Source organism: Chiloscyllium plagiosum, unplaced genomic scaffold (assembly GCF_037043375.1).
Source record: "Chiloscyllium plagiosum isolate Xiang-an unplaced genomic scaffold, Cpla_swu_hap1 HiC_scaffold_2, whole genome shotgun sequence".
Lineage (NCBI taxonomy): Eukaryota > Metazoa > Chordata > Chondrichthyes > Orectolobiformes > Hemiscylliidae > Chiloscyllium > Chiloscyllium plagiosum.
In genome coordinates, this window is record NW_028270140.1 from 121,983,716 (window position 1) to 121,999,028 (window position 15,313).

A 15,313-nucleotide genomic window follows, 5' to 3' on the forward strand; every position below is an offset into this window, starting at 1 on the left:
GTTAAGATGGCGGCGCTTGATTCAGATGCAAAGTACAGGAGCTTTGCAGCAGTTACCTTTGAGATTCGCGGAACGCGAAAAAGATTGACATGAAAAGGAATGTAGCGGGTGCCGGGCAGTAATGTGATTTATTTGCTCTTTTTAGGTCTATCATGTGAGGCCAGAGTCAAACTTTGGGCTTGAGACGCGGAGAGTGGGCCTTTTGTCGTTGAAGTTCATGGTAAGAGAGAGAAGGGTAATGTTCTCCAGAGATGATGAAGGAATAGCGAACCGAAAGCTGGTGCTTCCAGTTAAACCTGCTGGACTATAACCTGGTGTTGCGTGATTTTTAACTTTGAGCTGAGGGTGATCTGTGCTACAATTGCAGGGGACAGGGCGTGTAGGTTCCCCAGTTAGAATGAACTTTGATTCATTCTGCCTGAAATTTTTAATGAAACCGAAAGAACTGTGGATGCTGTAAATCAGAAGCAAGAATGGGAATTGTTGGAAAAGCTCAGCAGTTTTGGAAGCTTTTGTGGAGAGAAATCAGAGTTAACGTTTTGGATCCTTCCTCAGAGCTGAAGATTTCTCTCCACAGATGCTGCCTGACCTGCTGAGTCTTTCCACTCATTTCAGTTTTTGATTCTTCCTGAAATGTTAACCCATGTTTGTTGTCATGGGTTGTTTCTAGTATTTTCCTGTACTTGTTTACAGTGTTGGGGATTGTTAACTCCCTGTTTACCTCTCTCTCCTGATGAGCATTTTTTGATATCTTGAGTTGTTGGGACTTGTTTATGATGATTGCTGTGGTGATCACAACAATGGACTTTAAAAGTAATGGTTCAAATTTATGTGCAGGATAGTTCATTTGCAGAGAATCATATGTCAAGGTTATTCAGTCCATAATGCCTCTTTTAACTGTGCTTTTTTTTTAATAACAGTTGAATTCTGAGTCAGTCCCTTGGGATCAAAGATAACTTGAGATTTCCCCAAAGTGCCAATTGTCAACATAATTGTTTTTAAATGTAATCACTCTTAGAATGTAGGGAATCATTGTAATCAATTACAGAACACTAAGATCCTGCAATCGTTTGAGATCGATTACTATATCTGATTTGCTTGAAGACTAAATGTTGGCCTGAAAAGTTGGACAGTTTTGTTGTTCCATGGCACACTCACCCAATAGTACAATCTGGGTCTCAGTTTAACATCTCCGCCAAGAGATGACACCTTCTGTAATGCAATTCACTCAGTTCAGCTTTAAGTTGTGAGCCTACAGCTCTGTACGTGAATCTCTAAAGTATGGTTTGCTGCCATGACCTTTTGGAGATGGTGATCTTTTGTCTCAGGAACAAGCTTTTTTTTTATCTTCATCCTCAATTGCCTGGGGAAGGTGGTGATGGTTAGTTGATTTCTTGCACTGCTGCAGTATTTGCATTGTTGGAAAACACAATGCTGTTTGGAAGGGAGTTCCAGGATTTTGACCCAGTGACAGTGAAACAGTGATATAGTTTCAATCAAGATGGTGTGTGAGGGGAACAGATGGCATTGATTCTGGATCTGTTTCCTTTGTTGTTCTTAGTGGCAAAATTTGTAGGTTTGGAAGGTTAAGAGTGTTGGTGAGTTATAGAGTCGTAGAGATGTACAGCACAGAAACAGACCCTTTGGTCCAACTTGTCCATGCCGACCAGATGTCCCAAATTAATCTCATCCCATTTGCCAGCACTTGGTCCATATCCCTCTAAACCTTTCCAATTCACATACCCATCCATATGCCTTTTAAATGTTGTAATTGTACTGGCCTCCTCCACTTCTCCGGCAGCTCTCCTCTTCTAGATGGTAAACACTGTTACCATGTGCGATGGTGAATGGATTAATTGTTGAAAATGGTGGCTGGGGTGCCAGTCAAATGGACTATATTGAGCAGGATAGTGTCAAGCTTCTGGGAGCTGCTGGAATTGCATCCATTCAAGCAAGTGGGGCGTATTCCTCTACACTGCTTACTTGTGCCTTGTGGAAGGTGAATATGTTAGGAGTCAGGAGATGATTTACTCTCTGCAGAATTCCTAACTTCTCACCTCTTTGGAGAATCAGAGTTATACAACATGGAAAGAAACCCTTTGGTCCAACTCATCCATGCTGATCAGATAACCTAAACTCATCCAGTTCCATTTGCCAGCATCTGATGTTGTGTAACTTGAAAGAGTTCAGAAAAGATTTACAAGAATGTTGCCAGGGTTGGAGAGTTTGATCTATAGGGAGAGGCTGAATAGGCTGGGACTGTTTTCCCTGGAGTGTCAGAGGGTGAGGGGTGACCTTTTATAGAGGTTAATAAAATCAAGAGGGTCATGGTTAGGGTAAGTAGACAAAGTCTTTTCTCTGGTGTGAGGGAGTCCAGAGGACATAGATTTAGGATAAGAGAGGAAAGATATAAAAGTGACCTAATGGACACCATTTTCAAGCAGAGGGTGCTGTGTATATGGAATGAGCTGCCAGAGGAAATGGTGAAGGCAGGTACAATTACAGCATTTAAAAGGTATCTGGATGGGTATGTGAATAGGATGGGTTGAGAGGGATATGGGCAAAATACTGGCAAATAGGTCTAGATTAATTTAGGACATCTGATCGGCATGAACGAGTTGGATCGAAGGGTGTGTTTCCGTGCTGTACATCTGACTCTAAGCAGCGTGACCAGAATTGAATGCTGTATTCTCAGATTGGTCTAACCAATGTCATATACAGCCACAATATGACCTTCCAAATCCTATGCTCAATGCAATGACTAATGAAGGCAAGTGTACCAAATGACCTTCTTCACCACACTACCTATCTGAGACTCCACTTAAGGAACTTTGCATCTGCACCCCGAGGTCGCTTTGTTCGACAGCACTCCCCAGGGCCCTAACATTGTGTATAAGTCCTACCCTGATTTGCCTTACCAGAACGCAACAATCAAACTCTATCTGCCACTCCTCAGTCCATTGTCCCAATCGATCAAGGTCCCATTATACTCTGAGATGACCTTCTTCACCATCAGATGACACCACCAATTTTGGTGTCATCTGTAAAATTACTAACCATACCTCCTATATTCACATCCAAATCATTTAAATAGATGATGAAAAGCAATAGACCCAGACCCAATCCTTGCTGCACACCAATGGTCACAGGTCCTCAGTCCAAAAAGCCACATTATTTATACAGCTACTCCAGTTCAGTTTCTGATCAGTAGTAACTCCCAAGGTGTTTATAGTGGGAGTCCAGTGATGGTGGTATCATAAAACGTCAAAGAGTGCAGTTTAAATTCCCTCTTGATGGGGATAGTCATTGCTTAGCATTTGTGTGACATAGATGTTACTCACCAGTCACAAATCCAAGACTAGATGTTGTCCACATCTTACTGAACTTGGACACAGACTGCTTTAGTATCTGAGGAGTCATGAATGGTGCTGAATATTATGCAAGTGTCAGCAAACCCCCCACTTCTGACATTCTGATGGAGGAAAGGTAATTGATGGAGCAGGTGAAGATGATGGGCCTAGGACATTGCCTTGAGGAACCTCTGGAGAGATGTTCTGGTGCTGAGTTGCCTGATCTCCAACAACAACAAACATTTGTGCTTGATATGATTAAAACCAGATGACACTTTTTCCCTGTAAATGACATTAACTCCAGTTTTGATAGGGTTTATTGAAGTGATACTTTGTTAAATGTTGCCTTGATGTCAAGGGCAGTGTCTGTCACCTCACCTTTGGAGTATACTCATTTGTCCATTTTTGGACCACAGCTGTAATAAAGTCAGGTGCTTAATGGCCCAGGCAGGAACTAACGTGAGCATCATATTCTTTTCAAATGCCATTTGATAACGCTGCCAATGAACCAAGGCTACTGCCTAACAGTAAAGAAAATTTCTGTGGTCCATGTCTCAAAATCCAAATTCTTATTATAAGTATTCAGACACCATCACGGGGGTCTTGAAAAGTCACCCATCTGATAAAATGTTTTTGTATCAGGCAGGAGAATTGAAAAACAGAATTTTTAAAATGGTTACATGGTATGATAGGCAATTATATTTGATTTCTTGATCTCTTTAGAACAGTCCAGTTTTTTTTTTATGGGATCTACTTATCAGCCTTTCAAACTTGTACCAAGTAGCATACACTTGGTGTAACTTTTTGTCAATATCGATTTCTATTTTTCATGCAGTGTTTTTGTCATCATTATCATTATCCTCATTTGCACAGTGACACTGCAAGATAGAAGAGGCTTCTCAGTGTGTCTTGGTTTGTCTGTCCAGAAATGTACTGAAGTCTTCCATAAGACATAGGAGCAGAAATTAGGCCATTCAGCCCGAGTCTGCTCTGCCATTCAATCATGGCTGATAAGTTTCTCAACTCCTTCTCTCTGTAGCCTTTGATTCCCTAACAATTGTGAACCTATCTATCTGTCTTAAGTATATTCAATGACCTGGCTTCCACAGCCTTCTGTGTCAAGAATTCCAAAGATTCACCACTCTTTGGCTGAAGAAGTTTCTCCTCATCTCCTTCTAAAGGGTTTTCCCTTTACTTTAAGGGTGTGCCCTCACGTGCTAGTCTCTCCTAATGGAAAGACTAACCAGGCTTATCCAGGCCTTTCAATATTCATTAAACTTAAATTAGATCCTCCCTCATCCTTCTCAACTCCATTGAGTATAGAGTCAAGAGTGTGGTGCTAGAAAAGCACAGCAGGTCAGGCAGCATCCAAGGAGCAGGAGAATCGATGTTTCAGGCAAAAGCCGTACCTGATGAAGGACTTTTGCCTGAAATGTCGATTCTCCTGCTCCTCGGATGCTGGCTGACCTGCTGTGCCTTTCCAGCACCACACTCTTGACTCTAATCTCCAGCATCTGCAGTACTCACTTTCGTCTCCATTGACTATCGACCCAGAGTCCTCAAACATTCCTCCATATATGTTTATCATAAACTGGCACATTGTGTTTGACAGCAAGAGTGCAAAGATTTCCAATATGACAATATAAAATAGGACCAAAGGTAAACCATTCAACCCTCAAGCTGTATCCTCAATAAGATTGTGGCTGATTTGATTGTGTGTGGAATTCCATGTTCCTTTCTATCCTTGATAACTATTGATATGCTTGCATAATACTAATCTGTCTACCTCTGCCTTATAAATATGTAATGACACTGCATCTGCTATCTTCTGAAACAGAGTTCCAAAATTGCACAACCTTCAAGGAAAATTCACTCATGTCTGTCCAATTTTAAAACACTGTCTCTTAGCTCTGGACTTATAATATGGACATGGAAAGGATAGTTCCTCTTTTCAAGAACTTTTGGGGATTATATAAACTTCAATTGAGTCACATCTTGCTCTTGCTGTCATCAATGCCCTCTAACTGAAACATTAAGTCCTCCCATTATGTTAATTTCCTCTCACAATAAAGGATTGCATTCCATTACCCTTCTTGACGACATGCTATACATCACCTTTAGTGATGTATGCATTAGAACACCTAACATCCCCTGTATCTCAGAATTCCACAACTGTTACTCTATTTAAATAACACTTTTTCACCCTCTGTCAAAATGTACAATTTCATTTTCCCACTTTATTCAGTATCTGTCAGATTTTTCCCCATTCACTCAACCTATCTATTTCTATATGCATATTTTCCTACCAGTTTGTGTCGACTGTGAGCTCAGCTGCCTTTCATTTGTACTCTTCATGTAAGTGATTGATGTTAATTACAAAAAAAGATGAAGCTCCAGCAGAAATCTCTGCTGGATTCCGCTTGTCTTATCCATATTCTGTCAATTAGACAAAGACCAAATAACGCATGCTCTCTGTTTTCTGATAGCCAGCCAATCTTCTATTCATGCTAATATCTTACTCAAAACTTTTGATAATAGTATCTTATCAAATGCTTTCAGGAAATCCACAGACTTTTCCTTTATCTATAGCACATGTTACTCCTTCAAAGAAGTCTTAAAATGGGTTTCTCTTAATTTCCCTTTCACCAAACCATGCTGACTCTTTCCGATTATCTTGAGTTTTTTTTTGAAATGTGCAGCTATAATCTCTTTAACGATCAATTCTAACATCTCCCTATTACAGATTGGACCATTTTTAGATTACCAGATTAGCTTCTCTGACACGAAACACCTTTACAATTACCAATTCAAGTCAGCAAGTTAAGTTTCACCAATTTATAAGAAGGTATCTTAAGCCAAGTGGCAATATCATAACTGTTCTCTCTCTAGAATCAGCTTAAGTTTACTATACAGGCTTTGCATAAAGTTAAATTCTTTAAATTTTGTGTCCACAGCTGTGAAAATAAAAATTACAGGAAGTTGTATTTAAATAAATCACCAAAACAGTCCAAAACTAAGTGTACACTGATCACTATGCACGTTGACTTATCGGTATTAGAAGTGGAACACTTTGAAGAGGTGGGATGGAATGTAATGATGCAGCAGTAGCTTGAGGTATAGTCACCGTGTGCTAACACTGTGGAGTGAAGATACAGGAGTTCCAAGAAAATACAATATGACAGTTTAAAAATACCAGATCTGAGAGTATTAAGTTCTGAGATCAGTGAAACAATTCTGGAGAAATTCAATTAGCCCTTGGAGTCTGGTCTGCTATTCAATAAGGTTATGACTGAATTAACTCTATATACTTGGATATCCCTCTAACTTTGGTTAACAAAGTTACTTAATTTCTATCTTGATATTAATCATTAGTATAGAACAGTTTTGTTTTCTTCATTACCAAATTGACATTTGTCAGAGAGTTGAAAATTTCTGTCACCCTTTGCGTGGTAGAAGTGTTTCATAATTTAATTCCCAAACAATCTGGCTCTGATTTATAATCCATGTTCCATAGACCTAGAATCTATATCTATCAGAAATTATTTCATTTACCTTCTATACATCTTAATATTTTGAGAATTTTAAACAAATCACTCAACAAAAAAACCGTACACTCTACTTGCAGTTCAGCCCGGTATTACTGTAATAAATCTGTTTTAAATTCCCTTCATGACCGTATGTCTTTCCTACAGTGTTGTGCTAAGAATATTTCTCTGCTCTAAGTCAACTTGGTTATATGATCCTTATTAAATATATATTCACAGTTTAATGTTGCTCATGATCTTTAGTGATCTGATGAGTACTAAGAAAGCAATTTGGGTGTCAATCAGCAGTTTATTGCTGAGTGGGTGCTGATCGAGAGTAGACTGATGGGGAGGTAATTTCTAGGTTGAATTTGTCTTGCTTTTTATGTACAGGAAGTACGTGGGCAATTTTCCACATTGTCTGGTAGATGCCAGTGTTGTACGTGTTCTGGGAGAGCTTGGCTAGGGGTGCAGCAATTTCTGGAGCTCAAGTCTTCAGTACTATTGCCAGAATGTTGTCAGGGTCCATTGCCTCTGCAGTATCCAGTCTCTCCAACTGTTACTTGATATCACATGGAGTGAATTGAATTGGTATCTGCAATGCTAGGGACCACTGGAGTAAATTGAGATGAATCATCTGCTTGTCACTTCTGGCTGAAGATTGCTGTGAATGTTGTAGCCTTATCTTTTGCACTGATTTGCTGGGCTGTTCCATCTTTACCTGGGTGTGACAGGACTGTAGAGCTTAGATCTAATCCATTGATTGTAGGATTGCTTACCTCTGTCTATCACTTGCTGCTTATGCTGTTTGGCAAGCAAGTAGTCCTGTTTTGTAGCTTCACCAGGTTGACACTTCATTGTCAGATACGCCTACTCTGCTCCTGGCATGTCCTCCTGTAGTCTCCATTGAGCCAAGGTTGATTCCCTGGCTTGATGGTAATGGTTGAGTTGGGGATATGCTGGGCCAAGAGGTTACAGATTGTGCTAGAGTACAATTCTGTTACTATTGATGGCCAACAATGCCTCATGGATGCCTGAACTTGAGTTGTTAGATAGTTGTCCCATTTAGCACAGTGATAGTGCCACCTAACAGAATGGAGATTATTCTCAGTGTGAAGGCAGGATTTCATCTCTATAAGCACTGTGCCATGGTTGCTCTTACTGATACAATAATGGACAGATGCATCTGCATCCGAAACATTGGTAAGGATAAGATGAAGTATGTTTTGTCCTCTTGTTGTTCCCTCACCATCTGCTGCAGACCCAGTCAACAGCTATAAAATTTAGGACCCGACCAGCTTGATTAGTAGTACTGCTGCCTAGCTACCCTTGGTGATGGACATTGAAATCTCCCACTCAGAGTACATTTTGTGCCCTTGCCATTCTCAGTATTGTTTAACATAGAGGAGTATTAGATTCATCAGCTGAAGGAATACTGTATATAGTAATCAGGAGGTTCCCTTGCCCATGTTTAACCTGAAGCCATAAGACGTCATGGGGTTCAGAGTCAATGTTGAGGACTTCGAGGGCAACTCCCTCCCTACTGCATACCGCTGCGCCATATCATCTGCTGGGTCTGTCCTGCCAGTGGGACAGGACATATCCAGGGATGGTGATAGTGACGTCTGGGATATTATAAGGTATGATTCCATGAGTGTGGCTATGGCAGGCTGTTGCTTGACTTGTCTGTGAGACAGCTCTCACAATTTTGGCACTAGTTCCTAGATGTTAGTAGGGTGGACTTTGCAGGGTCAACAATGCTGTTTCTGCCAATATCTTCTCCGGTCCCTACGTTGATGCTAGTTAATCCATCCGGTTTCATTTCTTTGAGATTTTGTGACAATGGATATAACTGGCTTGCTAGGCCATTTCAGAGGGCAGTTGAGAGTCAACCACATTGATGTGGGTCTGGAGTCACATGTAGGCCTGACTAGGTAAGGATGGCAGATTTCCTTCCCTGAAGGACATTAGTGAATCAGATTTTTCTGAATGATTTCATGGTTGTCACTAAATTTTTAATTTTAGCCTGTTTTTTATTATTGAATTCAAATTCCACAATCTGCCATGGTCCCCAGAACATGAGCTGAGTTTCGGGACTAATAGTCTGGCGATTAATACAATTGGGTCATCACATTCCCCGGACCTGATTTACCCTTGTCCATCCTGCTTGCACTCAATTTCCCACCCACCCCACTGACCTCCAGGAACCTCATTCTTCTCCTAGTGACGTGTTTGCCCCCAACAGAATCCCTTTTCCCTAGGGGCTCCGTCCACCAGTTTCCCCAGGGACCTGATGTTGTTCCTTTGAATTGCTCCAGACTTGACCACCCCTCACCCCAGGTGCCTAACTTCCTGGCCTCGTTCCAGATCCCCTGCTCCCACGCTGGATCTGACCACCTGAGACCTGAGTCACTTTTCCCTACTTGGGGCCCACTCTGGATCCATTCTTCCATCTGGCTGTGCCTCCAACCCCTGCTGACAAGAGAACTGTCAGAATGTAAGTACAGCTCATCACTTCTGAAGGAGCCTTGATTGGAATATCCAATCAGAAAATAGGTTCTTGATTAGTAAGAGGAACAAGGGTTATGGGGAGAAGGCAGGAGAATGGGCTGAGGATCATATCAGCCATAATTGAATAGTGGAGTAAATAATGAAGAGCTCTTTTATTTTGTTGAAAAAATGAATGGAAAGAGTGACAATTTGTATGTGGTTTTCACTCAGAGAATCTATCCCAAAATTTTTAGCTGTCTGCATGTGTCAAGGGGAGCTTGAGTCTTCGTAACAAAGCTTTGGACCTCCCTTATCTATTGTCTCCATGTTCAGATCCACCCCTTGGCTACTTTCAGTATCTCCACTTGTGCCTGTGGTCGGGAAGCAGATCATTTTTGTTTCTGTTTGGGTCAACTGGATCTTGATGTTGGGCATGCTCCATCCACCTGGAGGAAAATGAGCACCATTGCTCTATTCTCCTCTGTTGAAGTTCAGAGTAATTGATTTCTTTGAGCTCATGCACAATTGGATGAGTGGTCTAATAAGCATTTGTTTCATAATATAACTATTTGTTGTTGCTCTCTTTTTGATGTGAAAATCGGTGAGCTCCCTTGTATTCTGGTGATTGCATTCACCAAGTAAATGTCACACTGGTTTGTAGTTACATAAATCAATACATTCCAATATTGGCAATTAATAGCTAATTAGATATCATGGAAGGTATCTGTTCAAAGGTTAGGAGTATGATTCCTTCAAGTACTTTTAAAATGCTCTTCAGTTTTTAATGGGGGCACTGTTTTTTGTTGAGAAATCAAGTTGTTTCTGACTGTTGACTTCTGTACCAGCTTTGAATTCAGAGTAGTGGAGCACATGGACTGAGTATAATGAAGATTTCTTCTGCACTTTTTTTTTATTTTCTTTTTAGCAGCATATCTGACACTCCTGTTCTTTTTTTTTTTCTTTTTTTTTTACCCCCACATTACCATCTAACTGCGGTAGTGTTTATTTTTTCCCCCAGCACCCATGCTGTGTGTGTGCAAGTGTGAGAAACAGTGAAAGACACAAGGTGCATGAATCTTTATTCAAATTTCCACCACCAGGAAGAAAAGAAACACCCGAGTGGCCAGTGTGATAAGCAGCGTCCTTCACATCAAAGGGCAATGCTGTTTGATCAAACAGTGAAGGGGAGGGCAGGGATTCCTCTGCACTCTTACGTGCTAATCACCTATTTGAGAAAATTTACATCCCAGAAAGTGGTCACTTGGCTCATTATGTTTACTTCTGTCTTTATAATCAATTTGATTTTATTTTAATTAAGATGTGATCATTGTAATTATTGAAAAACCTAATGAAATGTGTGTCTGATACGGTTCAGTTAATAAATCCATCTCTTGATCATGAGGAAGAAGGTTTGAGCCCCAGTCTAGGACCTAAGTACAAAAAACTGATGGTTGGCACTCAGTGAAAATGTTGCACCAAGATACTGTTTCAAGACATTCAACTAATGACTTATCCGCCTGCTCAAGTACATATAAAAGGCTCCATGGGACTTTTTTAAATATAACAGGGGAGTTACCCTATTAACTTGGTTAATGTTTATCCCTCAATCAACATTTCAGAATGTCTACACTTTGTGGCATGTTTTGAAATGCTCAGTGAACAGCATTAAATAAAAGCCAAGTTTTTTTTTAAAATGGATGTTGTGTTCGGTTTTGTGCAGGTTATGGTTATAAGATGGCAACCACAGATGAGGATCAGCACTCAGAACCTGACTCTGAACTTCATGATCTAAGGCAGAAGGTCAGAAATTTGGAGGAAGAGTTAAGGTCTTGTAAAAGTCAGATTCACACTTTGCAGCAAGAACAAAGTCACACAAAGAGCTACAATGAAAATCTTCGCAAGCAGGTAATCATGTCAGGAAGTACATACAACAAAATTTAAGTCCAATATCTATGTTAAAAATATTTTCTGCAGTAAAAGTTGAAATGAAATATACTAAACAATAACTGTTTTATATCTGGAGTTCATCATACAATGATTACAACACAGGAAGAGGCCATTCAACATGTCATGCCCATGCTGGCCCTCTGACACCTTGCATCATCTCCTTTGTGTTTTCCTCATTTCCATGCAAAATTTGCTTCCTCAATATTGATTAATTTCCCTTTTGAATTCCTCAGTTGACTCTGCCTCCCCCCATTTTTGGGCTATGAATTCCAGATCCTAAACACTTGTGTGCAATAGGTTTTCCTTGTGACATCATTGCAGTTTTTATCAGTTGCCTTAAACTTATTTTCTCTGGTTCTCAGTCTTGCCACTAAGGGAAGTTTTTCCTGATCTACTCTATCCTGACCTCTCATGATTTTGCATACCTGTCAAATCTCCACTCAGTCTTCTCTAAGGGGAATAGTTCCAACTTCTCCAGTTCAAGTGACTGAAGTTACTCATCCCTGGAACTATTCTTAGAAATCTTTTTTGCACTTCCTAATGAGTAGTACCCACAACTCCGCTTCATTTGAGGCTGAATCTGTACTTTAAACATGTTGAACATAACATTTTTGTATTCTGCACACCTGTTTATAAAGCCCAGGAACCAATACGCTTTATCAATCACTCTCCCACTCTGTCCTAATGCCATCAATGATGTATGCACATATGCACCTTTGTGTCTTTGCTTCTGAACCCATTTAGAATTGTGCTTCATAGTTTATATTATCTCTGCATTCTTCCTACCAAAATGAATCATTTCATGTGGCTCTATTTTTTATCTGCCACTTGCTCACACATTACATCAATCAATGTCCTTTTGAAGCGGTCATACTTATGGTTTACAGTTCATCCAGTTTTTGTTTTTTCCGCAATTTTAAAATTGCATCCTGTACACAAAGCTCTTGATCATTAATGTATCAAGAACAGGGATCTAGAATAAACCAATCTCCAGTCCAAACGTTAACTGTTCACCGCTACTGTTTGTTCTCTGTCACTCACCCAATATAATTTCCATTGTGACTCTCTATCCTCTAAGGTTTTAACTTTGTTCACAATTCTGTTTGCCAGTTTACCAAAAATATTGAAATGATTAGATTCTTTCTTGTCAGAAATGGTCATTGCCTGGCACTTGTGTGGTGTGAATATTACTAGGAGGCCAAACCTGGATGTTGTCCAGCTCTTATTGCGTTTAGACATGGACTACTTCTGTATCTGAGGAATCATGGATTATGGTCAATACTTGGCAATTGTTCTCAAATGTCCCCATTTCTGACCTTACGATGGAAGGAAGGTCCGCTGCTGATGAAGCAGGTGAAAAGGTTGGGCCCAAAATAGTATCCAGAGGAACTCCTGCAGCAATGAGTTGGGGTGCTTGGTCTTCACAAATCACAATCCTCACTCTTTGTGCTAGGTATGACTCCAACCAGTAGAGAATTTTCCTTCTATTTCCCATTGTTTTCAGATTTACTAAAGCTTCTTGATGCCTCACTTGTTCCAATGCAGCCTTGATATCAAGAGAAGTCACGCTCGCCTCCCCTCTGGAGTTCAGCTCTTTGCAGCTTTGGTTCAAATAGGAAACAGTGAGGTCAGGAGCTGAATGGCCTTGCCAGAAACTAATCTGAGTGTCAATAATCAGGTCATTGTTAAGCAAGTGCTGGTTGATAATACTGTTGATGACTACTTCTAATATTTTACTGATAATTAAGATCATACTGATGGAAAAGTAATTGGCATTTGTGCACAGTGTCTACCTGAACAGTTTTCCACATGTTTGTGTTGGAGCTTTTTGTTAATTCACATGAGTGTCGCTGGCTCTGTCAACATTTATTGCACATCACTAATTCCCTTTAAGGTGGTGGTGAGCTGCATTCTTGAACTGCTGAAGTCCATGTTCTATAATAGAGAAGGCAGGCCTTTTACTCCACAAGGAATGTGCAGTGGTCACTCTTACCGATACGGTCATGGATAGATGCATCTGCAGCAGGCAGATTGGTGAGGATGTTTTTCCCTCTGGTTTCCTTACCACCTGCCGTAGACTCTTTATGGAGCTATGTACTTTACAACCCTGACTTGCTCGATCATCTGTGCTGCTGCTGACCTGCTCTTGGAGTTGAACATTGTACTCTTGGTGGGGTATTTCCTTCAGCGCCCTTGATACTCTCAGTACATCCTCCAAGTGTTGCTCACCACTGAGGAGCACTGATTCACCAGCTGAGGAAGTATGGTATGCAATAGTCAGATGGCGGTTTCCTTGCCCATGTTTAAACTGGTGCCATAAGACTTCATAAGATCTGACATCAGTGTTGAGGACTTCCAGGTAAAAAGACAAGGACTGCAGATGCTGGAAACCAGAGTCTAGATTAGAGTGGTGCTGGAAAAGCACAGCAGGTCAGGCAGCATCCGAGGAACAGGAAAATCGATGTTACGGGCAGGGTTTCCTAATGAAGGGCTTTTGCCTGAAACGTCGATCTTCCTGCTGTGCTTTTCCAGCACCACTCTAATCTAGACTTGAGGACTTCCAGGGCAACTCTGTCCCAACTGTACATCATTGTGCTGCCACCTCTAGTGGCCCTGTCCTGCTGTTAGGACAAGACATGTCCAAGTATGGTGATTTGTGTTATCAGGGACATTGTAAGGTATAATTCCATGAATATTACTATATTGGGCTGTTGCTTGATTAATTGGTGAGACAGCTCTCCCAGTGTTGACCACTAGCTCAGATGTTAGTAAGGAGGAGTTCGCAAGGTTGTTTTTGCTGTTGTCATTTCTGATGCCAGGTAGTTTGTCTGATTTAATTTCTTTGTTGAGACTTTTGTAATGATTGATACAAATAAGTGGCTTGCTAGGCCATTTCAGAGTGTAGTTGAGAGTCGACCATGTTGCTGTAGGTCTTTAATCACATGTCAGCCAGACCAGGAGAGAATAGCAGATTTCCTTCCCTGGAAGACATCAATGAACTAGTTAGGTTTTTCTGACAATTATTTAGATTCTTACTTCTAGATGTTTTATTTCATCCAAAGTCTACCATCTGCTATGGCTGGATTCGAATTCTAGTTCCCAAAACATTAATTGAATTGAAATTATTATCACATGTACTGAGGTACAGTGAAAAGCTTTGTCTTGCAAGCAATACAGGTAGATCACATAGTTAAGTAGCATAGATAGTAAATAATAGGTAAACAGCGGCAAAAACAGAAACACAGGTACAGGTGAATGTCAAGAGTTTGAGTCATTCAGTATTCTAACAATAGTAGGGTAGAAACTGTTATGAAACTAGCTGGTGCTTGTGTTCAGGCTTTTCTGTACCTTCTCCTCGATGGTAGGGGTTGTAAAAAAAACATTGCCAGGGTGGGATGGATCTTTGAGAATGCTGACACCCTTTCCTTGATAGCGGATCTGGTAGATGGATTCTCTGGATGGGAGGTTGGCCTTTGTGATTGTCCAGGCCGAGTTCACCACTCTCTGTAACCATCTCCAATCTTGAATGGTACAGTTGCCATACCAGGTAGTGATACATCCATACAGAATGCTCTCGATGGCGCACCTATAAAAGTTGGCAAGGGTATTTGCTGTCATGCCAAATTTCCTCAGCCAAATTGAGACGTTGTTGGGCCTTTGTAACCAGTGTGTCCACATGAAGAGTCCAAGAAAGCTTGTTGTGGATGACCACTCCCAGGAGCTTGACTCGTCCACTTGCCCACTCGTTCCACCTCTGTGCTGTTAATGTGTAGGGGGTCATGAGTAATATCCGGCTGGAAGTCAATAGTGAGTTCCTTGGTTTTGCTGGCATTGAGAGCTAGGTTGTTCTCACTGCACCATTTTTCCAGGTCTTCCACCTCCTGTCTGTAATCTGTTTCGTTGCCATCTGAGATTTGACCAATTATGGTGGTGTCATCAGCAAACTTGTAAATGGCATTAGTCTGGTATTTCGCAATGCAGTCATGGGTATACATTAGATAC

General features: G+C 40.8%; 1 protein-coding gene across 2 annotated transcripts in view; it reads left to right on the plus strand.

The window, feature by feature from the left end:
- aggf1 (angiogenic factor with G-patch and FHA domains 1) overlaps positions 1 to 15,313 on the plus strand; it is a 63,661-nt gene continuing 48,348 nt past the window's right edge. The window contains exons 1-2 of one of the 2 annotated variants that reach the window (XM_043707186.2): positions 1 to 220; positions 11,085 to 11,269. In XM_043707186.2, coding sequence (XP_043563121.2) covers positions 11,099 to 11,269 — 171 coding nt within the window. In that variant the 5' untranslated portion in view covers positions 1 to 220; positions 11,085 to 11,098. The remainder of the gene's footprint in view (positions 221 to 11,084; positions 11,270 to 15,313) is intronic. The other variant, XM_043707172.2, reaches the window with a different exon arrangement.